The following is a 24,057-nucleotide window of genomic DNA, read 5'->3' on the forward strand; positions in this document are numbered from 1 at the left end:
GGGTCCTTGAGCGGGGTTCTAGGTCCCTGGTGCAGTCTAAGAGGCTCCTGAGGGTTTGGGGCTAGCCGAGACCCCGCTTATTTGAAGTCCTTGGGAGTGGGGGCAGGGCGGAGTTCGAGCGAAGTTCTGAGGGGTAGGGTGTGAGCGTCACATTCACGAGGCTGGGACCCACGCGTGCACGCAGGTGTGCCAGTGCGGATACGCGCGGTGGCAGCCATCCACTTCCTGAACACAGGGGGCGCGAGATGACTGGGAAAGGAAAAAGTCTTTGGTTTAGTCTCCCTCCTCCACTCTTGTGTCCTGGCGGGGGATTTGGGGAAAATGGGAATATAGACTCCTACACACCCACTCGGTGGCGGGTGACATCATAGCTTTCCGTCCCCATGGCGACGGGTGGCCGGGTCTGGGGCTGTAGTGACTTAACCGCGGGCCTGGACTAACAGGGAAACGTGGACTGAGTTCCTTAAACCAAGTGCTGAGTGAAAGTTTTGGGGAAGCTGCGTCCCCTGGTGGATGCTTGGGGAGAAGGAGAAAGGGAAGAAAAAGATGATGATGAACTAATTACTGACTGGAGCCAGAGCCAAGCCCAAAAGTCAATTCAGGCTTGACTTAGATTCTAACAGTAATCAAACCCATGTTTGCATCTGCATGTCATCGTTTATCTTTTAAAAATGCTTCTTTAAATCGGAGACACTAGATTTATTTTTGCTTGTTGTAAATAACCCTATAAATATAACTATAGCACCAGCACCAGCACCACTTTACAGGAGGCAAAATGAGGCACAAAGTGTTAATAAAGTCAGAAAGATTTAAAAGTTCGGTCTCCATGCTTTTAGTTTGCCACTGTAAGGCCACAGTGAATGAAGCCTGATTCTTTGCAAGGTTACTGATGGATAGAATCAGAGCTTGAGGTACAACCTGATTGGGTTCTGGTCCACAAGTGGCTGGTTCCCCAAATCTGATGTAAACTCAAACTTTGGGACTGTCCTTCAGAATGCTTCTTAACACAGCTTTAAGTTTTCATAAGGTTTATTGTGAATAAGTAAGTTAAACACAATTTATTCATGTTATAAGAATGTCCTCATGTGTATCAGTGGTCCTATGCGACTGAACCCCTTTTTCCCGCTCTGGAAGCTCGCACTGCAGACTTGGCCCTTTAAGTCTGAACGCTAGGCCCCGCCCCAGACCCGGCGCCCCACCCAGCTGGTTGGAATCCGCAGCCGCGGCACATCCCGACCTGCGCCCCGCCCTCCCCAGCTGTGCACCCTCAGTCCAGCTGTGCTCGCTCGTCGGGAGTCCAGCCATGTCCGCCGAGAGAGAGGTAGCCGAAGCGGCCACTGTGATGGTGGCGGCGGCCGAGGAAGGGGCCAAGGAAGATGTTTCTTCGCAGCCCCCGAAAGCTGAGGCAACTAGCGACCCGCAGCCGCCGGCGGCCTCTGAAGGAGCGGCCGCCGCCTCTCCGCTGCCGCCGCTGCGCTGCCTGGTGCTCTCTGGCTTCGGCGGCTATGACAAGGTGAAACTGCAGAGCCGGCCGGCCGTGCCCCCAGCTCCCGGGCCCGGTCAGCTGACGTTGCGCGTCCGGGCCTGCGGGCTCAACTTTGCAGATCTCATGGCCCGGCAGGGGCTGTACGACCGGCTGCCACCGCTGCCCGTCACTCCCGGCATGGAGGGTGCGGGCGTTGTGATCGCCGTGGGCGAGGGAGTCAACGACCGCAAGGTGAGCGGGCCAGTGCAGGGTAGGTAGGGACTGCGCAGGCCGCGGGGCAGTGGGGCGCGAGTGGGCGGGCGCCGGGGGTGTGGCAGGGCGGGGGAAACTGGCACGGATCTGGGTAGACAGACATGGAAGACGTAGGGAAAAAAAAAAACTTATGTTTTGAGGATCTTGGAGAAAGGAAATTTGTTTGTCGAGGGGACAGTTAGCGTTCCTTCCCCAGCCATTTTTAGTTGCTATACCCCCCTAGTGGGGTTAGGTGGGGTGTGTGTGTGTGTGTGCGGGGGGTGGGGGGGGGAGACAATAAGGCGCTCCTGCGCATGCGCACTATGCCCGCTCACTCCCCACCCCATCCACACTTACACACTAAAACCACACCTGTCTGTACCCCTGCCCACCAAATACTCCCTGGGTAATTGTGGTCTGTGACCCTAAGTGACGGTTAGCGTCCTCTTTTCCGGAGGGAGCTTGAGGAGCTGGGTAGTCGAGGTTGGACGGGGGTGCAGTGGCCTTGCCAGAGCCCTAGTCACATGCAGCCCCGTGGTCTGTGGGGGTGTGAGGCGGCCCCTCCCTGCGCGGGGCCATGGAGGAGGACACGCCCTTCATGGAGGAGTGGGAGCCGTGCTGCCCCACCGCCAGCAGCCTTACACTACCCGACTGGTGTTGGGTGGAGGAAGTGGGATTGGGTCTCCTAATCTTTGTCTGGAGCTCTCTGTCTCCCGTGACTGCAATATCTTCTCCTCTGACTCAGCCGGCCGGCTACAACCCTGAGATGCCTTAGGGAGCTTCCAAGCAGAAACGCTTCTGCCTTCCTTGGGGACCCCCACCTCAGAAAGCCCCCAGTGGGAACCATTTGGGGCAAAGTGGGGAGGTGTGGCACCGTGAGCAGGTTGGCCCAGCTCTGCCGGTCGTTTTTCCTTCTCATTTGTCATTAATCTTGGCCACAACCCCGGACTCTAGAGACTTCCATATGAGCAACTTTTTGAAAAACCTGGGGGGACACATCATGTGTTTAGGGGTTTCTTTTCAAATCTTGTGTGAGGAGCGGATGCACTCTTCCTATTATCTGACCTAGATTTGTTGAGGTTATTGTACATAAGCCCTTAAAGGTTTCTCCCTAAATTCAGCTGTGGCCCCACCCTCACCCTGACTTCTAAATAATCCCACCCCTGAGAAAATGCTAAGAGGAATTTGGGGAGGGGGAATTGTCATTCACGTTACTGCTGAAGGCCACACACCTATTCTCCCGTCCCCACCCACTTTCCGCCCGATAAATACAGGATTTCCTGACCAGGGAAGAATCTGATGTAAGAGCCTGGATTCTGTGGGGAGGGCCCTATCTCCCTCCTGTGGTCTGGGCTGGGAGGGTTAAGTCCCTGACCTGTGATGGGCTGAGGGTGAGCCATGAGCCAGGCTAGAGACTTGTTCTGGGCCAAATCTGGGACTGGCCACCACCCTGAATGGCTGCAATGTTTGCAGCTCTCCTAGGACTTGTTAGACCTGAGTCCTGGGATGGAGGGCTTTGTTCCCCAGACCTCAGGCCACAACTGTGGAGAAAGATCCCAGTCTTCTCTTAGTTCTCCTCTTCAGTGGAGTATAGGATCTTGAAGATGTGAAAAAGGGCTTGTGGCCATGGTGTATTCCTGTAATCCCAGACATACAGGAGGCTGAGGCAGGAGGATCACAAATTTGAGACCAACTGGGCAACTCAACAAGACCTTGTCTCAAAACAAAAAATAAAAAGGACTATGATGTAGGTCAGTGGTAGAGCGTCCCTGGGTTCATTCCTCAATACCACAAAAATTAAAATTAAATTAAAAAAAAAAAGGAGTGTGTAGGAGTCCCACTTCCTTTCCCTATAGATCCTAAGTCTTGTTAATATAGATTCCCATCATTCCTGGCAGGAACTAAGAGAGACCTGGATTGTCCTGGAACAATACCCATACCTCCCTCTCCATACTCTTCAGAGAGCTAGGAGAGGCTCTTTCTTCCACCTGAGGACTACCCCCTCCTCCTTGCCCTTCCCTTGCCCTGGTTGGTAAGCTAGAAGGATTGTTATCTTTGTCCCCTTTTCCTCCTGCAAAGAGGCTCCTGTGCAAGTGGCTGAGAATGAGAGAAAACACCTTTTCCTAGTGCCTGGGATGGTGTGTCATTCCTTATGCATTGCCCCTCCCACATGATCTCTGGGTGAAGGTGTTTTCTGAGCCCGTAATACTGGCTCAAATACAACTTTTGATGGATCACACCCAGCCCTAACCACTCAGAGACATTTACCTGTGCTTTGGCAAGGTCCTTACCACATGCTGCCCTCTTCCTTCAGTTATTTGTGTGACTTCCTCTTCTGCTATTATTGTTATCATTGTTATTACCTAACATTACCAAGTGCTTACAATGTGCTAGACATTGTGTTAAAAGTCCCTGAGTTTTTTCATTTAATTCTCATCATTCCCCTACTTTACAAGAAAAACTGGTTAAATACTTTTATTTGCCCAAGGACACATTGCCAGTAAACAGTGAAACTCATTTTTATAACCAAAAACAGTTTGATCTCTTCAATAATACTCATGCTGCCCTAACTGTAATCTTCTTGCATTCAGAGTTCTTACACAATAATTAAGTGCATGATCTGTAAAATGGAAATAAGGATAGTATCTACCTCAGAGTTGATGTAGGGATTATTTGGGTGCTTATATATAAAGCACAGGGCATAGGGCCTAGAGCCCTCAGTAAGCACTCAGTGAAGGGTAGTGCTTATTGTTGTTGTTGATAATGTTGTTATTATTACAATGACTTCTATTGCTGTTTTTACTGCTATTTCTTTTTTTTAATATTTATTTTTTTAGATGTAGATAGGCACAACACAATGCCTTTATTTTTATGTGGTGCTGAGGATGGAACCTGGGTCCCACCCGTACTAGGCGAGTGCTTTACCGCTGAGCCACAATCCCAGCCCCTTTACTGCTATTTCATCTCAAAGAAGATGGCTGGGCACATAGTGGAAAGTCAGTAAATCACCTTAGGTGAATTAATTGACTGAATGCTGCTATTCTCCCATTCTTCAAGGCAGGGGATCGGGTGATGGTGCTGAACCGGTCAGGGATGTGGCAAGAGGAGGTGACTGTGCCCTCAGCCCAAACCTTCCTGATGCCTGAGGCCATGACCTTTGAGGAAGCAGCTGCCTTGCTGGTCAATTACATCACAGCCTACATGGTCCTCTTTGACTTCGGCAATTTGAGGCCTGGCAACAGCGTCTTGGTACACATGGCTGCAGGTGACAGGTCCTTTCTGTTTTCCCCTTTCCTTTCCAGATTTTCCTTCCAGGCTCTTCTAAAGCCTGTCTGGTTTGTTGTCATGGTAACACCAGGCTGCCTTGGCCTGTGGCACCTAGAGGCCTCTGCAGTATAGTTGCCATGGTAACATTCAGGCACCAGGTCCAGCCTAGTGTCCTCAGCAACATGCCCTCACTCCATACCTTCTCTTCTCCAGTGATCCTCCCTCAATTCTTAATTATGGAAATTGGACATGGGCCCCAAAGTGAATCTAGGCACAATAAAATTGATGGACTGACTGGGTCCTTGGGAGACTACTATGAAGAATAGTGACTAGGTGACTCCATATCCGCTTCTTCTGGATGTTTTTTTTTTTGTCAATGAACCTTTATTTATTTATTTTTTTATCTATCTACCTACCTGTTTATTTACATGGGGGTGCTAAGAATTGAACCTAGTGCCTTACCCATGCTAGTGGTACTCTACCACTGAGCTATAACCCCAGACCTTTTCTGGGTATCTTGCTGCAGGTGGTGTGGGTATGGCAGCTGTGCAGCTGTGTCGTACAGTGGAGAATGTGACAGTGTTCGGAACAGCCTCAGCCAGCAAGCATAAGGTGCTGAAGGAGAATGGGGTCACACATCCCATCGACTACCACACAACTGACTATGTGGATGAGATCAAGAAGATCTCCCCCAAAGGTAGGGGGTCAGGGTATGGGAGTGGGTAGGATGTCACAAGACCAGAAGAAGGTCTTTAGATCTATGGATCCTAATGTTGTTCCTGGGTCCCCTACTTTGTGACAGGAGTGGACATCGTCATGGACTCTTTGGGCGGGTCAGATACTGCCAAGGGCTACAACCTCCTCAAACCCATGGGCAAAGTTGTCACCTATGGTGAGTTCTTGAGCCAGAGATGGAGAGGATGTTAGGGGCAGGAGGGTGGGGTAGGTCTGATTAGTGGGAAACTGAGATATAAGAGCCTGTGGCTTTTGAATGAAGAAGGTGCAGAGACTTGGGGGCTCTACAGAGAGGATCAGGGTTACACTCAGGTTGCTGCCTGCTGGGTGCCAGCTACTTTCATTCTCTTTTGTAACTTTTCTTGTGAGTCATAGTAAATCATTGTGTTCTCTTTGTGCTCCTGTCTGGGGACAATTCCTGATACAGAACCAACCAGTCTGCTTTCCTTCTGACTTCCCCTGCTGGGCTTCTTAGGCAAGCTAGATTTTCATTTTAAAAAACTACTCCACACAAAAAGTTTAGGATCAGGAATGCAGCTCAGTTGTAGAACACTGGCCTAGCATGCATGGGACCCTGGATTTGATCCCAGCACTGAAAAAAAAGGAAATAAAGATTAGATTCTAAGTGAGCCTGAGAGGATTTGGGCCAAGTAAGCAGAAGTAAGGAATCATCCTGCACTCCGTGGCAATGGTAAGGAGAATTGCAAGGAAATACAGGGGTACATGAGCATGGATTCATACATTCAGGCATGTACTTGGCACCTGGATCACAGGCCCTATCACCCCACCCCTCAGGAATGGCCAACCTGCTGACGGGCCCCAAGCGGAACCTGATGGCCCTAGCCCGCACATGGTGGAATCAGTTCAGTGTGACAGCTCTGCAGCTGCTACAGGCCAACCGGGCTGTGTGTGGCTTTCACCTGGGCTACCTGGAGGGTGAGGTAGAGCTGGTCAGTAATGTGGTGGCCCGCCTTCTGGCTTTGTACAACCAGGGTCACATCAAACCTCACATTGATTCCGTCTGGCCCTTTGAGAAGGTGAGTGTGGTGACCTTTCAGGGTGGCAGGACCTAAGTAGGCCTTGTGAAGGGTGTGGTCTCAAGGGAAGAGGGAGGGAAACAACTCCTTTGGGCTGCCTCTTGTGGGACGGGGACCAGATGGGATCAGAGTCTTCTCTTCCCTTCCAGGTGACTGATGCTATGAAGCAGATGCAGGAGAAAAAGAATGTGGGCAAGGTCCTCCTGGTTCCCGGGCCAGAGAAGGAGAACTAGGACAAGGGACTGAGGACCCTTGAGGCCTGGAAAGGGAAGGGAAAGTTGGGAAGCCCCATTTCTGATGACCACCAGACTCTCACATTTCATCCTCTTATCATAATGCTCTTCCCTCCCTCTCTCCCCAAAGGTCTCTGTGGTGATGAACACTTCCGGGCCCTGTTCTTTCTCTTTGGTCAGGGCTGCTCCCTCCCCCTTCCTGCCCTCAAAGAGGTTGGGAAGTGACCACTTGGATGTTTGGGCCCTGCCAAGGGGACAGGGAGGGTCAGAAGGAGGCTGATGGCTTCCTGCCCCCACCCTTTCCCGGGCCTGCTGTGCTGCTTTTGTGCCAAGGTTAGCTAATCCCTCCCCATCCTGTTGTATGTGCTTCCGCTTCTGCCTCATCTTCTCTCCCACCCCTGCCCCACCACCTCCCCAAAGAATTGAAATGTCAGCTCAGGATACGGGGCCAATCTGTGTGAGCCCAGCATGTACCTGTCTCTCCCTAATGTCCCTTCAGCCCAGGGCCGACCAGCGCCCACCTTTGGGCTTGATCAGTTCCCAACTTTGTCGTCTGTCCCCAATTTATTAAGCACAGTTGGATTACTTCCACTTCCAGGTTTTCTGCCATCCTTAACCAAGGCCGCCTCTTACAACAAGGACAGGAAACAGACCCATGTCCCAGGTCACAACTCTGGGAGGGAGGCAGAGCACCCCTACCCTTCACTGAGGTCTCTGGATTTGTTCTCAGTGCCTTAGCATCGGAAAACCTGTGCTTGTGTGTGTTTATTTGAGGGGGGGGATCCCTGTCTCTGGCTTCCTCCTTCCTGTCCTCCCCAGTGCCTTCCTTATTCTGGTGGAGATGGGGTTTTACTTCTCCCCAGTCCTACAACACTGCCAAAAATCTGTGTATGTGCCAGTGGGTGGGGGGCCAGCCATTAGCATCTTGGGGTCAGGGCAAAAAGTAGTTGCCTTCAACGTGGTCTGTGCCATGTCCTGTCTTTTATCAGACCTGGAGGAGAACAAGATGAGAAGCTTTAACAGGCTGATCTGGGAGATGCAATGTTATGTCTTGTTCTGGGACCAAAGTGAAAATCAAAGCACATTCCCTTTGTAGTCAAGGAGGCCTCACCACCTTCTCCCAGAGGGAGGCAGCTTTTCAGCTCAGCCCCAAACTTTGTTTACATGGTGGGGAGATAGAGCAGGAAAATAAAGGGGGGTGGTAAGGATCTGTACCATGGGAACCAAAGTGGGGACTTCCTAGGGAGGAGAATAACTCCCTCTGCTGAGTTGGCATTAGGGAGGATTATTGCCCCAGCCATTGCTAATGGGAGGTGGGGGGTGGGGGGATTCAGCCTCTTCCTTGTCTAAATGAGGCCTACATGTGGGAAGTGCGATTTCTGCTTTTGTGTACCCCACCCCATTACCGCAGCTGCCTTTGTGTTTGTGTCAATAAAAAGCCAAACCCTGGGTCCTTGATGTTGCCTTAGAGTGGAGGGGAAAGTGAACTCCTGGAAGGCCAGTGCTGATGGCAGGAAGTCAGGGTTCTTCCCTGTCCCAGTCTCCCTTCCATACCCAAATCAAGTTTCCTTTTATGAATGAAATGAGGAAGGACATCATGCCAAGTAGGCACTTTTACTCTTCCCTGGCAGCGGTTCACAATGTGTAATCCCTTCCCCCTGTCAGTAAACGTAAAGATCTATGCTTACCCAACCGCAGCTGGTTGGAGAACCTAGACTGACTCAGAGGTGAAGACTGCCAGGCCCTGCTTTCCTGGGGGCACAACTGCCAGGGCTTCCACCTCCCCACCCCCTCGAGTGGGCTTCTGGAAGTGAATCTCTAAGATGTCATGCATCTCTGGGCCATCGAGGACATCGGGAATGTTGAGTACCAGCACTGAGCGGAGAACTGTCTGGGATCTGATCTGAAAAATAAGCCAGGAGATGGTAAAGACTCATCAAGAGATTGGGGCAGCAGATGCCCTGTGAGAATATGGAAGGGTCAGGATGGTGGTGGGTAAGGTAGGTAGGGTTTAGAGGCCCTGATCCTTGGGCAGGTTTCTGGCAGATAGACAGGTCTAAATCCCCATCATCCACCCTCCCACTTACCTCAGCCTTCTGGATCTCCCCACTCACATAGGGAAAGACTCTCAGAGGAACCTCCTGCCTTCCCAATGGCACTCTGAATTGGCCAATCCGGCACAGGTTCTGGGCCACTGTGGGGAACAAGGAAGGGTAGACATTTACCCTCAAGCCCTCTCCTCTCCTGTGACCTCATGCACAATGAAATCTAATCTCCCTGCAGTAGGCCGTTACCTTCTTCCTTAGCAAAACCCAACACAACACTTCCTTGCAGCAGTTCCCGAGTTTCCACGTCCCCACCCCCATTCCTGGCTTTGCCAAAGAAGATCTCCAGCTTGTCCAGTAGCTCCTCCTCACTCAGCCTGAGTTCAGCAGGAAATCCACTAACCAATACCCTCTGGTCATTCCTCTGGCTGGACACCTAGGAAGAGACAGGCAGGAGTGATCCCAGACTCAATTTATTTCTCGAAGCCCAGGTACAGCACACCCTTTCCATATCCCAGGACCTTATCATTCTGTTACCTGGATAGTGGTCACCATGGGTAGCTCCAAGGGTTGGACCTGTACCCGCAGCCAGCACTCCTCCATGTCAATCTTATGTTCCTTTTGTTGAAGCACTTGATCAGCAACTGGATAGCAGGAAGAACATGGTCAGTACTGGGTAACCTCCCAGCCTCCCTCCTGAGATTCACCCCAAGCTCACCTTTGGGGTCATCGAAAATGACCAGAGCAGACCCTCCAGGCAGAGGGCAGCAGATCCGAAGATTGGAAACTAAAGACTTGGGCACTGGTCTGCCCTGCTTAGTGTGTCCTCGGAACACTAAGGGGAATTCTGGTACAGGGAATGGAATCTGGAGGTACAGAAAGGGAGGCTGATAGACTCTGAAAGGGTTAGAGAGGTCCCTAATCCCTCCTGAGTAGATGGTGCCCCCAATTCAGTTTGATTGACAGAGCTGAATACATCTACTGAAAGAAGAGCTGGATTGATGAATGGATAACATAGCTCAGTCCCATAATGGGCACTTTATATATAAGATTTTAGTTTGTTCTCATACAAAGCTGAGAGGTAGTTCTACTTTACAGATGAGAAAACTGTGGCTCAGAGAGTTAAAGTAACACATTGAGGTCACACAGCAAGGAAGTGGCAGGGCCCAAAGTAAAGAACTCCCCAGCTCTTTTCCAGCAGACTGCACGTCATCTTCCTGCTTACCTTGTCTTTGGGAGAATTCCTGAGCTCCCTTTTTAGCTGCTGCAACTCCTGCAGTCTCATCTTTAGTCTGACCTGCTCCTCCTGAAGGGTGCAGAGGGTCTATTGGAACACAAGGGAACAAGCAACTAGTCACCTGCCTTTCCAGAGAACAAGCAAGCCCAGGGGAAGAGTGTCCTTTTCTGGACTCCCCAGAAGCAGACATGATGATTGGCCTCAGAACAACCCAAACCCTTTACCTTGCCCTGGGCTGGTCCTGGCACACTCCACCTGGGGATGGCTAGCCTCAGCTGCTCTAGGAAGGGCTGGAGCATTGCAGCAGCCATGGCTGGTTTGTTACCGCAGATCTAGAGCTTAAAAAACACTCATCAAGCTCCCACTATGAGACAGTGAGCCCTAACACAGGGCAGTGGAAATTAAGGGTCCAGCCCTGGGGCCTATACCAAACTACCTAAGATAGTCAATGCACAGTCACTGATTGTAAAGGTCAGCAGGAGTTTAGAGGAAGTAGTCCAGAGGGATTAACACAGCAAGGGAGGCCTCTAGGAGGAGTGGAGGTCGAGTTGCATAATGCCATAATACTGTTTGCTAACTTGTTTTTTGTGGGGTGGGGTTAGGGATTGAACCCCAGGCCTTGCAAATGCAAGGCACACATCTACCACTGAGTTATACCCCCAGCCTATTTGCTATTATTTACTAAATAACTTACAATATGTTAGGCACTGAGCTAAGGCCTTTTATATGGATTATATCCCTCAATTCTCATGACAGCTCTATATGATAGATACCCTTTTATCCTTATTTTACAAAAAAAAGAAAACCAAAATTGAGGTTAAATGGCTTGCCCAAAGTCATTTGGCCCTAGGCAGGCTGATTCCAGATTCCAACCAGTGCTGTACAGAGAAGAAATCAAGCCCAGAGCTAGCAAGAATTTATATATCTCCTAGCTTATATCTTAACTGCAACTTTTTCCATGTGCCAACCAGCCTTTCAGGCTGATGTGATTTGGAGTAGGTCCAGAGAGACAGCCAACAGCACAGGCAGGGAAATGGCACCAGGGATACAAATAAAATACACCTTTGTTTGTGGGCTGGAGTAGACACTGGCTGGCAGAGTTCACACTGTGGTTAGGAAGGTCAAATTTAACTGTGGTTAAACAAGGTTAGCTCAGAGAAGAGTGAGCTTACTTGGAAAGATGAGACTCTGTCCTGGTCACCTCTGTATCCCCAGTGTCCAGAAAAGTGCCTGACACAAAAGACTTTCACTAAATGTATGTTGAATGAATGCATGAAGTGAATGAATGATAGGGTGAGAGCATGTTACCAAAGGCACTGAAAAAATTCAGTGAGTTTATTTTTTTTTAAGCAGAGGAAAACTAGAGCTTGACCAAATTATGCTGGTTTATGAATAGTGAAAAAGGTCCCTAGCTGTGGTGGTACATGCCTGTAATCTCAGTTACTCAGGAGGCTGAAGCAGGAGGATTGCAAGTTCAAGGCCAGTTTCAGCAACTTAGCAAAACCCTGTCTCAAAATTAAAAATAAATAAATAAATAAAGGATGAGGGAGGGAGCTCAGTGGCAGACCACTCCTGTGTTCAATCCCCAGTACAAAAAAAAAAAAAAAAAGACTCCTTGGAGTCTTGCCTTATTTAGCAGAGGGCAATGAACCAGAAACAATGCCAAGATTTTGGACCTGTGGGTCCCTGAGTTTTGTAGCCAAACAGGCATTATACCAACAGGCAAGGGAAGTGTGTCAGTGGCTATTAAGGACCTAATATGTATCAAGAATAGTCAGACTTATTCATGTATCATAAAACCACCTCCTGGCCTGAGGGTGTAGCTCAGTGGTAGAACCCTTGCCTAGCATGCAGTGAGGCCCTGGATTTGATTCCCCAGCACTGCAAAAATCAAAACATAAATAAATAAAAACAAAACAAGATGTTAAGAGCTTGCCTTTTTTCTTTTTTATGGTACTGATTGAAACTAGAGGTGCTTTATCACTGAGCAACCTACATCCCTAGCCATACCTTTATTTTGAGATGGTCCCTAAATTGCTTAAGGACCTTGCTAAGTTGCTGAGGCTGCCCCTGAACTTGCAATCCTCCTGTTTCAGACTCCTGAGTCTCTGGGATTATAAGCATGCACCACTGTACCCTGATATAAAGGTCCTCTGAGAGACCAGTTTTAAGCTAGGTGTGGTGGCACATACCAGCAATCCCAGCCACTGAGGAGGCTGAGGCAGGAAAATTGCAAGTTAAGGGTGAGGATGTAGCTCAGTGATAAAACACTGTTGGGTTCAATACCAGGATACCCCTCAGAAAAAAAGTAAAAAGGGCTAGGGCTAGGGCTCAGTGGTAGTATATCCCTGGGTTCAATCTCAGCACTGCAAAACAATAGTTTTAACGGAGGTGGGAGTGAGGTGGGGTGAATCAAGGTTGTCCTTGGGAGCTCCATTTCTGAAAAGAGTATTGATGATAACAAACACATTGAGCATTTGGTATGTGCTATAGTAGGCTAAGTTTTTCCTATATTAATTTATGGGTTATCTAGTCTAATTCTTATCATTTTTTACCAAACTTAATGGTGTAATTCTTTTTTATTTTTAATTACTTGTTTATAGTACTGGGGATTGAACCTTGCATTATGGTAGGTTGTTAGAGGTAATTACTCAAGATAAACTACATTCCTCAGTCCCACCCCTTTTCTTACTCTTTTTATTTATTTATTTTTTGGACTGGGAATTGAAGCCAGTGTGCTTTACCACTGCGCTATTCACCCCTTTTAATTTTTTTTTTTAATATTTAACTTTTTGGGCTGGGGATGTGGCTCAAGCGGTAGTGCACTCGCCTGGCATGCATGCGGCCTGGGTTCGATCCTTGGCACCACATACAAACAAAGATGTTGTGTCCGCCAAAAACTAAAATAAATAAATAAATAAATAAATATTAAAAATTCTCTCTCTCTTAAAAAAATATTTAATTTTTAGTTGTAGTTGGACACAATGCTTTTATTTTACTTATTTTTATGTGGTGCTGGGGATCGAACCCAGGGCCTCGTGCATGCTAGGCAAGCACTCTACCGTGGAGCCATAGCCCCGGCCCTTAATTTTTTAAAAATTTGTTTATTTTATTTAGTTCTAATCAGTTATACATGACAGCAGAAAGCTCTTCAATTCATTGTACACAATGGAGCACAATTTTTCACTTCTCTGGTTTACATGAAATTGTCACATCATTCAAGCAATCATACATGTACCTAGGGTAATGATGTCCGTCTCATTCTACCATCTTTTCTACCCTCATGCCCCCTCCCTGCTCTTTTTATTTTTTGAGACAGAATCTTGCTAAGTTGCTGAGGACCTTGATAAACTGTTAAGGTTGGCCTTGAATTTGTGATGCTCCTGCCTCAGCCTGCTGAGTAGCTGGAATTACAGGCCATGTGCCATCGCATGCATCTGGCTATAGTACAATTTTTGTAGTATAATTCCTGTAGTTTTTTTTTAAATTATTTTTTAGTTTTAGGTGGACACAATATCTTTATTTTATTTTTATGTGGTACTGAGGATCGAACCCAGTGCCTCATGCATGCTAGGCAAGTATTCTACCACTGAGCCAAAACCCCAACCCCCTATAGTTTATTATTTATTTTTAAGAGAGAGTGAGAGAAAGAGGGAGAATTTTATTTTTTTTATTTTTTATTTATTTATTTTTAAATATTTATTTATTTATTTTAGTTTTTTTCGGCAAACACAACATCTTTGTTTGTATGTGGTGCTGAGGATCGAACCTGGGCCGCACGCATGCCAGGCGGGCATGCTACCGCTTGAGCCACATCCCCAGCCCCAGGGAGAATTTTAATATTTTTATTTTTCAGTTCTCGGCGGACACAACATCTTTGTTTGTATGTGGTGCTGAGGATCCAACCCGGGCCGCACACATGCCAGGCGAGCACGCTACCGCTTGAGCCACATCCCCAGCCCATCCCCTATAGTTTAATTCTTGTAGATGATAGGTAATCTTTTGAGGAGGTTTAATATAATTCCCATCTCCATCTCTCTTTTTTTTTTTGGTACTGGGGATTGAATGCTTTACCACTGAGCTACATCCCTAGCGCTTTTTGTTATTTTTTATTTTGAGTCAGGGTCTCCCTAAGTTGCTAAGGCTGGCTTTAAACTTGTGATCCTTCTATCTCAACCTCCTGAGCCGCTGGGATTACAGGTGTGCACCACTATGTTTGGCTCTCATTTCCATCTTATAGGTGAGGAAATGGGATAAGACTGTTTATTTTATTTTGTTTTTGGATTGCTGGGAATGAACCTAGGGCCTTGCACATGCTAAGCAAGTACTCTATCACTGAGCTACATCCCCAGCCCTAGAGTACAAACTTACTACATCTAATGATTTGCTCAGGGTGACACACTTTGAACAAATTAGGATTTAAAATCAACCAGGCTGGCTCCAGAGCCTGTGGTTTTTTGGGGGCAAATGAAAAATTCCCAAGGGAGAAATTTCGTTATGTGGAAAAAATAGGGTAGTATCAGGAAAGGCTGAAAAAACAGGAGGGTGAGATTCACTCATTCATTCAACAGTGTTTATTTGTTTATTTTCGGTATTGGGAACTGAACCCAGGGTCACTTTACCACTGAACTACTTCCCCAGCCCTTTTTATTTTCATTTTTAAAATCAATCAATCAATCTATCTATTTATTTATTTTTGATGGTGCTAGGAATTGAGCTCAGGGCTTGCACTCACCAAGCAAGTACTGTACCACTGAGCCACATCCGCAACTCCCTTTTTTTTTGACACAGGGTCCCACTAAATTGGGTAGGGACCTGCTAAATTAAGGAGACTGGCCTTGAATGGCAAGCACTCTACCAACTGAGCTATATCCCTAGGCCAAGGCCTTGAATTTGTGAACCTCCTGCCTCAATTTCCCAAGCTGCTAGGAATACAGAGGCAGGACATCATGCCAGGCTCAACAGTGGTTATTGAGTGTCTAATATATGTTAGGGACTGTACTACTAATCACTGGCAACCAATGCCAAACAGGGTATGCAGAGACCAGCCCTCACAGAGCTTAGTCTATAAGAGCATCATGAGTCAGAGAAATTTAACTCTCAGAGGGGGAAACACTTACTCCTGACCCTGGAGCAGGCCAGTGGTTAGGCTGGTATGGAAATATAAGTGAGGGATATTTTGGGGAGGACAGATCTTTGGGAACAGGGCATGACTCATCATAGAAGTTCTTATTTGGGCCATAGGACCCTTTGAGTATCTTTTAAAAATGTATGGATTCTCTAGCGGGGCATAGTGGTTCACATCTGTAATCCCAGCAATTTGGGAAGCTGAGGCAGGAGGATCATAAATTTGAGCCCAGCTTCTACAATTTAACAGGATCACATCTCAAAACAAACAATAAAAAGGGCTGGGGAATGTAACTCAGTGGTACAGCGTCCCTGAGTTCATACCAGGAAAAAAAAAAAAAAAGCATGGATTGTCTTCTAAAAAACACACATTCACACAAGAAATTCACAAGATCAAGACTTGCTGGTTGGGAGAGATAATCCCAGCCCAGCATTGTTTCTTCCAGCCCTTCAGCAGGTCTGAGATGAGCAGGTTCACAAGTTCAAGATCCAGAGAAGAGCTCCTCTGCTCCCCCCACACCCTTCTTCTCACTTACAGTATTGATGGTCACTGACATTGGTCTGGGGTCCGTTGGGTAAAAGTTGAGGCTTCAGAGCTGGTCACAGAGTGGCAGAGTCCACCACAACAAAATTTTTCTTATATGCTTTGAGGGACTTTGGTCTCCTCCAGCCCTAATGCGCCTGAAACAAACTTGTGAAGGTTCTGCAGGAAGTCTTTTTGCTTCCACTTTCATTTCAGGGAAATCCCAGCCCTCTATCAAAGCTTCTCCACCTCTAGGTGGAGCTTCTTGATGTTGAAAACTTGACTACCCAGTCATGCGCAGTGGGGCATGATTGTGATTCCTGTGGCTTGGAGGCTGAGACAGAAGGATAAGCAAATTCAAGCCCAGCTTTAGCAATTTAGAAGCCCTAAGTAACTTAGTTTGGCCCTGTCTCAAAATAAAAGGGGATGGGGATATAGCTCAGTGCTAAATTGCTTCAGGGTTAAATCCCCAGTACCCCCTTCTCCTTCAAAAACAAAAAAAATCCTGACTACCCAGCAATAAGGTTTCAAGAGAAGCCACCTCACAAGCAACTGCAAAGTAAATACTGGCCCCAGTCAACCATTTCCAGGTAATCTAGACAAACCTGTCAATAGAATTTTTTCTGTTCCTGAGTGTTTCTCCAGATCCTAGAATGATGCTGGGCACATGTAAACATTAATAATGTACTTTTAAAAAACTTTAGTTGTAGATGGACACAATACCTTTATTTACTTTTATGCTAGGCAAGTGCTGTACCACTGAGCTACAACCCCAGCCCCTAATAATGTTTTTTTGGAGAGGGGTATAGGGATTGAACTCAGGGACACTATTTTGTATTTTATTTAGAGACAGGGTCTCATTGAGTTGCTAAGTGCCTCACCATTGCTGAGGCTGACTTTGAACCCACAATCCTCACCCTCCGAAGCTGCTGGGATTACAGATGTCACCGCACCTGCCCTAATAATGATTTTTGTCAGTGGAGAATGCAAACAGGACAGAGAAAAGCTGTAGTTGAAGTTCACAAAGTGTAATAGCTGGTGTATGAATTGTGCTATGAGCCCAATATTCTGCTACACATGAATTAGCTCTGTGAAATCCACAGAATTGGTTCTACTTTCCCCATTTCACAGATAAGAAAATCAAGGCAGACTTATTAGAAACTTGCCAAAGGTCACAGATGTATTGAACCCAGGGACACTTAACCAGTCACATCCCCATCCCTTCTTGAGACAGGATCCAAGTTGCTTAAGGGCCTTGTTAAGTTGATGAGGCTGGCTTTGAACTTGATTCTCCTGCTACATTCTCTTGAGTAGTCGGGGTTACAGGTGTGCACCACTGCCTAAGGCTTGTATTAGTTTCTAAGAATTCTTAACCAGTCCAGGATTTTTTATACTGCAGTTACCCAAGAGAAGTGAAGTGCTAATCTTTGGCAAACAGGCCTATTTGGAGTTTTTTTTTTTTTGGGGGGGAGCAGTATTACGGATTGAACCTTGGGACTTGTGCATGGTAGGCAAGCATTCTACAACAGAACATTTCTAGCCCAAATGGGCCTTTCTGAATCCTAGTTCTACCAAGTGACAGTCCATCTTGAGTGCCAAAGAGTAAAACAGGGTCAGATTAAAAAAAAAAAAAAAAAAGAGGTAAAATTCCAGATCTATGGCCAAATCTTTCCTGTATTGCACAATGGTGATACAATACAGTTCCAAAGTCCCTTGAATCAAACTTTCATGCCAGTCTCTGCCACACTGGCAGAGGGTAAGAGTCTCCTCATCTCCTTTAAAAGACTGCCGTGGGTTTAGGTCTTCATCAGTTCTTCAGAGTAGTTTGCATTCTAGCGTCACTTGCTTGAAAAATTTGCTGAAGGAGGTTGCCAGCAGTGCATGCCTGTAATCCCAACTATCCAGAAAGCTGAGGCAAGAGAATGGCAAGTTGGAGGCTAGTGGCAGCAACTTAAGGAGACACTGTCTCAAGATAAAGGGGCTGGGGTTGTAGCTCAGTGGCTCTTGCCTTGCATATGTGAGGTACTAGGTTCGATCCTCAGCACCACATAAAGCTATTGTGTCCATTTACAACTAAAATAAATAAATAAATAAATAAATAAGTGCTGGAGATTTAGTTTAGATTGTTTTGCCTAGCATGCATGCGGCCCTGAGTTCAATTCTCAGTACCAAAGACAGAAACACTACAAATGTAAACTCTGATTCACCAAGTCTGGGGAAAGCTGGACTTTGGCAATCTGTGGGTCAACAAATCATGCAGGTAATCTCCTGTGCTAAGGTGTCAAGTGGGGACAAGTCATGGCTTAGGTTCTCCAGATTTGTTATGTGTAGAAACCAGGAATGCTAAGGAATTCTGCACAGTGGTATACTACCTCAACTAAAAATGTCAGGAGCAGCCTTTCGGGGCAGCAGACCACACTTTACCTATAGAAGGCAGTCACATCATTAAAACATTATCAATCAGTGGACAGAAGTAGTCTTTAAGTCTTACAAAGATTTTTAAATATTCACCCACAGTTCTCTATTTACTAACCAGTTATCTTATCCTATGAATGTTCTCCTTTACCCAGTCTTGTACAACATGTAGACAAAGGTTTTTTTTTTTTTTAATTTTGTTTTTAATGATGGAAACAACAACAAAAATATCTAAAACCGAAGCTTCTGGAAGAACCATTTGTTCTTGCCTGTCTTGTACCTAGAAAGGGGAAAAAAAGGGATAGAGATTAAGAATGGAACAAGAAGACCAAACTCTTTCATGTACATTAGTAAAACTATATGCCAACACATACTACCAGAAACCACTTACCTCTCTTCAAACTTAATCTTGGCTTCCCGACGGGCCTTACGTTTAAGAGCAGGGTCTCTGAAGACATCCTTGTTGACGACAGTTTTGTCCAAGGGGATATCGACAGAGTACCTGGGAACAATGGTGGAAAGGTAGGATTAACTAGGGCTTTCACATAACCAAGTCCTCTGTGACACTGGGGTGGTCAGGGTCTGACTCCATAGCAGCTCTCATCAAAAACTGCTAAAGGGGCTGGGGTCAGCAGTAGAGCACTTGCCTAGCATGTGCGAGGTGCTGGGTTCTTTCCTCAGCACCACATAAAAATAAATAAATTAAATAAAGGTATTGTGAACAACTACAACTGGGGTGGGGGGGAACAAAAACAAAACCTGCTAAAGTTGGGGCTGGGGCTCAGTGGTAGAGCGCTTGCCTTGAACACATGAGTCACTAGGTTCAATTCTAAGTACCATATATAAATGAAAAGTCTAAAGAGCATGGTGGTACATACATATAATCCTACATCTCAGGAGGCAGAGGTGGGAGGATCAAAAGTTCAAGGCCAGCTTAGGCAACTTAGTGAGACTGTCTCAAAATAAAAAAGGGCTGGTGATGTGGTTCAGTGGTTAAGTGCCCCTGGGTTCAATCCCCAGTATCACAAAAATAAATAAGCAAACAAACAAATAAATAAGTAAATGCTGATGCCCCGATAACATTCTTTGGAAATCCTCATTTCTAAATATTCATTTACACAGACTCAAGTCATTGAAAAATCTCCTTCTCGACTTTCCACAACTCCTATTTTTTGAGCTAAAAATCATTATACTGGTCCTTTTTTTTTTTTAACTTTCAAAATGGCAGTTGGCTAGGTTTCTATTTATATCCATTTCACTTAGTATTATTCATATTCTGTCAAAGTAGCCAGTAAGGAGCTACCTATATCAATCTCACCATAGTCCAGCACCCAAGAAAGAGCAATCATATCTTTTAAAATTAAAATTTTAGGTCTGGGGATTGAAGTCACATCTTCACTAGGAAAGTACCTGATCACTGAGCTACATCCCCAGACCCAGCCTGCTCAGCTTTTAGGTTAGTAAACCAAAGCAAATGGGCAGTTCTAGCATGAATTTTAAGATACATGCTGCCAGGCTCTGGCAATAATTGTTCAGGACTCTTGAGGAGGGACAGTGGCAGACAAGGTAGTGGGGATTGAACACAGAGGTGTTTTGCCCCTAAGCTATACCCCGTTTTTGAGACAGTGTCTTCTAAGTTGCCAAGGCTGGCCTTCAAATTGTGGTGATCCTTGTATTTAAACCTCCCCAAGTAGACACAGGCCACCATACCCAAAAGGACTTGTGCATGCAAGTGAAGCACTCTACCAATTGAGCTATATACTCAGTCCAAGGACTCTCAATTCTTATAACCAGTGTACCAAGATAGTCTATGTTTTTCACGGGCTTACTAGGAACCTATGCCTGTGTTTATCATAAAAGACAAGGTGACGACCTTTAGCTAACATAAAGACAGATAAAGAGCAATTTCTTTCTTTCTTTCTGTTACTGGAGAATTGAACCCAAGGATGTTTTTCTACCACATCCCAAGTCCTTTGCCAAGATAGGCAACTATGCAAGACCCTTCTTTTCCTCAAAAAAGAAAAAAATAGTCCAGACATGTAGTTCAGTGGTAGAGTACTTGCCTAAGATGAGTGAGGCACTGGGTTTAATCCCTAGTACCATGAAAATATAAAAATCACACTCCTATCAATTCTTAAATGCTCACCTTGTGGGCATGAGGTGATTGTAATTATAAACTTTCACAAAAGACTTGATCTTTGACCTTTTGGCGATTTTCTTCTTGCCCATGGCAGCTGTCACTTTGCGGGGATAGCGGTCGATTCCAGCCACCAGAGCATGGCTGTAGGGACGGTCTGATGTGCCATCATCAATATTCTAAATAAACGAGTATTACATTTGTTATTAACTGAGTGCCCGTTTAGGCCCTGTGCTAGATATGTGGAATATGTGTATGTGTCACAACAGCAAGACAGGTGATGTGTGCAACTGGTGTACAAGGAAAACTTTAAAGAGGTCACAAAAACTGTGGGTAGGCAGCAAATAAAGACTAAAATACACTGTTACCATTTTGACTAAACAGTTTCTCTTACAGAATTGCAGCACTTACCTGTTTAGTCTTAGCAAATTAAGTCCTCTAAACCTTAGCAATAGAAAGGAATTCTTTCATAGTTAAAGCAGAATTACATGACTACACCTATAAGGCGTCCAGTAAAACGTAGACCACTATTAAGCCTCTTTGGTGGAGAACGTCTCACATTTGTTTTTATTTTGCATCTTCCCTTCCTCTCTTAAAAACCCTCATGCATCACCATTCCCCGGAAGTAGGTCTTAAATTCCAAGCCTGTCCGCCCTCCACAACCCCTCCACAACCCGCCGGGTCCCCGGATGCAAGGGGGAGGAGGCCGGTGGACTGATACCTTCACAATGACAGCTTTGCGTCCAGAGTAGCGTCCGGCCAGGACCAACACCACCTTCCCGGGTTTCATGAACTTGCCCATTTCTGCAGAGAGCAAGCAGAAGGGAACGCTCAAAAATTCGTTAAGCCAAAGACTCCCGAGCCAACGCCTGCGTGGGCCCGGAACTTCAGACTGCTCACTGCCGTCTTGACCCAAGCCACTCGCAGGCACTGGTCTCGGGAGGGAATCCGCTACGAAGCCGTCAGAGGCCTAGGGACTGAATGCACCCGGCAATTCAGCCCGCAAGCCGAGGATGGATGCGGATTGAAGTCCCTGAGCGAACCTCTACTCACCGACAGCAAGCAGCCGGGGATACAGCAGAAAGGAAGAAAGGATACTTCCGCTAACCTTTCACCCTGCGGAGGAGTGACCTCACTTCCTGGCCCGCCTCTCGGGCCTCGCCTTGATGCGTGTGTTGCGCCCAGTTTGTACTGCGAGAGGAAGCTCGGAGGAGAAAGCAGGATTTAGCAGCTTGTTTAGTTGAATCGAGCAACTTTGTGTGTGTGTGTGGACTGAGGGTTGAACTCAGGGTCGCTCTACCCCTGAGCTACATATACACCCAGTCCTTTTATTTTATATTTATTTTTTTTACTTGTACTTGGACACAGTATCTTTATTTATTTTATGTGGTGCTGAGGATCGACCCAGGGACTCGCACGTGTTAGGCGAGCGCTCTACCGCTGAGCCACAAACCCAGCTCATCCTTTTAATTTTTTTAATATTTAATTTTTTGAGGGGTGGGGTACTTGGTATTGAACTCAGGGGAACTCAAGCACTGAGCCACACCCCCAGGCCTTTTTCATATTTTATTAGTAGCAGGGTCTCTCAACTGAGTTTCTTAGCGTCTCACGGTTTCTGAGGCTGGCTTTGAACCCACCAGTCTCCTGAGCCGCTGGGATTACAGGCGAGTGCCACGTGCCCCGCCCCTTTTAATTAATTTATTTATTTAAAATATTTATATATATTTTTTAGTTGTAGACGGACACAATATCTTTTTTCTTTTTTTTTTTTAAGTTGTGGTTGGATACAATACCTTTATTTTTATTTATTTATTTTTGTATGGTGCTGTGAATGGAACCCAGCGCCTCACACGTGCTAGGCGAGCGCTCTACCGCTGAGCCACAATCTCAGTCCCCCTTTTTATTTTTTGGTATAAGGTCTCACTAAATTGTGGAGGATTGCTTCGAATTTGCTATCCTTCTGCCTCAACCTCGGTTTTGCTGGGATTGGGAGCCTATGCCACTGCTCCCGGCTTAAATTAAAGTTTATTAGCAGCTCTAGCAGTAGATGAAAGAAATCCAGTCTGGTTTATGCTAGCCAGGGCAGGGAGGGCGTGTCTGCTCCACTGTCCCCTTTTTCGTAGTTCTCTTCTCCGACGCTAGGAGGGGGACACAGTCTGAATTTTCCTCCCCCGACCCCCCCTCCCCCCACAAGGGAACACAATAGGACATTTATTAGTGCCCACTGTGTGCACTATCAGGAGACAGGAGGGAGAGACAAGATTAAATAAGAGCACTTGACTGCAAGATTTAGAGTCTAATGACGTCAAATCCATTGCTGACTAGAATAAGCATGAGGGAGGCAGAGGAGGGTAATACCTTGTGCCAGGCCAGGTTAATCTATTTTCATACATTGTGTGATTTGGTCCTCAGAACAACATTAGGTAATAAATACTATTATCTTTCCATTCAGCAATTGAAGAAACTGATTAAAATATTTATATATTTTTTTAAGTTGTAGATGGGGTGGCCCACGCCTGTAATCCAAGCAGCTAGAAGGCTGAGGCAGGAGGATCTTGAGTTCAAAGCCAGACTCAGCAATTTGGCGAGGCCCTAATCAACTAAGGAAGGCCCTGTCTCCAAATAAAATAAAAATGGGCTGGGGATGTGGCTCAGTGGTTGAGCGTCCCTGGGTTCAATCGCTAGTACCAAAATAAAAATAATAAAAAGGGCTGACGATGTAAATAAGTGATAAATTGTCCCTGGGTAAAACCCCCAGTACTCCTTACAAAAAATTAAAAATTTGCCCAAAGCCCACATCCTCGACAAGTAAGTGGTAGAGCTGGGTCTTGGACTCACAATCTCTGACTCCTAAATCCATACTGTCAACATGCTGAGCACTTGCTCTGTGCCATGCAAGATGCTTGGCACTTTATATAAAGTGTGACAGCCTTCTTAATACAACTCTGCATCTTGGGTATTTTCCTCCCATTCAGACACTATGAAATTATGATCCAGAGAGGATCAGTTACCTACTTGAGGTTGATCCTTAATCTGGCACAGATGGGATTCAAATGTAGCTGAGTCAAAGTCTAGCTAGCTCTCACACTTAATTATTTCTCATTACTGTCTGCCATCACTCACTGAAAAAGTGTTTTCAGATGGTATTTCAGGTGTTCTCCAAATTAGAGAAACTTTAGGTTTTAGTTATCAGAACACTGAAGAACTGGGCTGGGGATATAGCTCAGTTGGTAGAGTGCTGGCTTGCATGCAAAAGACCCTGCGTTCGGTACCCCATCTCCCCCCCCCCCAAAAAAAAAAAAAACCCTGAAGAACCTATGACTCTTCTCGAGCACATGTGGACCTATTCCAGGTCCCACTTTTTTTGTTTGTACTGGGGAGATTTTGAGCCCAGTCGTGCTAATTTACCACTGAGCTACATCCCCATCCTTTTTTGAGACACATCTTACTGAGACTGGCAACGGAATTTTCCTTGAAGCCCTCAGAATCCTATTCCTATGGTTTATTACCCTAATTGTGTACTTATATCTCTGTATCTAATTAAAATCATCAGTAGCTCACTGGCAGAATGCCATTGAGTTCAA

General features: G+C 46.2%; 3 protein-coding genes across 5 annotated transcripts; 1 reads left to right on the forward strand and 2 right to left on the reverse strand.

Annotated features, from left to right (window-relative positions):
- Positions 1-1,211: 1,211 nt before the first annotated feature.
- Positions 1,212-8,438, forward strand: Vat1 (vesicle amine transport 1). The gene is made up of 6 exons (XM_015495636.2): positions 1,212-1,717; positions 4,775-4,982; positions 5,511-5,681; positions 5,787-5,876; positions 6,515-6,756; positions 6,906-8,438. The coding sequence occupies exons 1-6, from the start codon at positions 1,304-1,306 to the stop codon at positions 6,987-6,989; spliced, it is 1,209 nt and encodes a 402-aa protein (XP_015351122.1). The 5' UTR covers positions 1,212-1,303; the 3' UTR covers positions 6,990-8,438.
- A 146-nt stretch (positions 8,439-8,584) lies between these two features.
- On the reverse strand, positions 8,585-16,150 carry Ifi35 (interferon induced protein 35). 3 transcript variants are annotated; one of them, XM_015495637.2, is made up of 8 exons: positions 15,935-16,150; positions 10,496-10,603; positions 10,260-10,358; positions 9,753-9,900; positions 9,572-9,678; positions 9,284-9,470; positions 9,077-9,183; positions 8,585-8,892 (listed from the first exon to the last, which is right to left on the reverse strand). In XM_015495637.2, exons 1-8 carry the CDS (start codon positions 15,953-15,955, stop codon positions 8,701-8,703), a joined length of 969 nt encoding a protein of 322 aa, XP_015351123.1. In that variant the 5' UTR covers positions 15,956-16,150; the 3' UTR covers positions 8,585-8,700. The 3 variants fall into 3 exon arrangements, with proteins under 3 accessions (XP_015351123.1, XP_015351125.1, XP_015351126.1); XM_015495639.2 differs by having other exon boundaries at positions 10,496-10,609; positions 15,935-16,149; XM_015495640.2 differs by lacking the exon at positions 10,496-10,603 and having other exon boundaries at positions 15,935-16,148.
- A 2,380-nt stretch (positions 16,151-18,530) lies between these two features.
- On the reverse strand, positions 18,531-21,624 carry Rpl27 (ribosomal protein L27). The gene is made up of 5 exons (XM_015495641.2): positions 21,527-21,624; positions 21,195-21,277; positions 20,483-20,652; positions 18,728-18,838; positions 18,531-18,616 (listed from the first exon to the last, which is right to left on the reverse strand). Exons 2-5 carry the CDS (start codon positions 21,273-21,275, stop codon positions 18,568-18,570), a joined length of 411 nt encoding a protein of 136 aa, XP_015351127.1. The 5' UTR covers positions 21,276-21,277; positions 21,527-21,624; the 3' UTR covers positions 18,531-18,567.
- Between the last annotated feature and the right edge of the window lie 2,433 nt (positions 21,625-24,057).

This window comes from Marmota marmota, unplaced genomic scaffold (genome assembly GCF_001458135.2).
Source record: "Marmota marmota marmota unplaced genomic scaffold, marMar, whole genome shotgun sequence".
NCBI classification, from domain to species: Eukaryota; Metazoa; Chordata; class Mammalia; order Rodentia; family Sciuridae; genus Marmota; species Marmota marmota.

Bases quoted from the DNA above. Each gene is read 5' to 3' on its own strand.
- Vat1 (XM_015495636.2), top strand. From the start codon at position 1,304: ATGTCCGCCGAGAGAGAGGTAGCCGAAGCGGCCACTGTGATGGTGGCG. The intron at 5,682-5,786 runs GTAGGGGGTCAG...ACTTTGTGACAG, and splicing joins CAAGAAGATCTCCCCCAAAG to GAGTGGACATCGTCATGGAC. The intron at 5,877-6,514 runs GTGAGTTCTTGA...CCCACCCCTCAG, and splicing joins GGGCAAAGTTGTCACCTATG to GAATGGCCAACCTGCTGACG.
- Rpl27 (XM_015495641.2), bottom strand. From the start codon at position 21,275: ATGGGCAAGTTCATGAAACCCGGGAAGGTGGTGTTGGTCCTGGCCGGA. The intron at 18,839-20,482 runs GTGAGCATTTAA...CATTGTTCCCAG, and splicing joins AATCACCTCATGCCCACAAG to GTACTCTGTCGATATCCCCT. The intron at 18,617-18,727 runs GTAAGTGGTTTC...TCCCCTTTCTAG, and splicing joins AAGATTAAGTTTGAAGAGAG to GTACAAGACAGGCAAGAACA.
- Ifi35 (XM_015495637.2), bottom strand. From the start codon at position 15,955: ATGTCAGTGACCATCAATACT. The intron at 9,901-10,259 runs GTAAGCAGGAAG...CTGTACCTCCAG, and splicing joins GGAATTCTCCCAAAGACAAG to ATTCCATTCCCTGTACCAGA. The intron at 9,184-9,283 runs GTAACGGCCTAC...TGTTCCCCACAG, and splicing joins GGGTTTTGCTAAGGAAGAAG to TGGCCCAGAACCTGTGCCGG.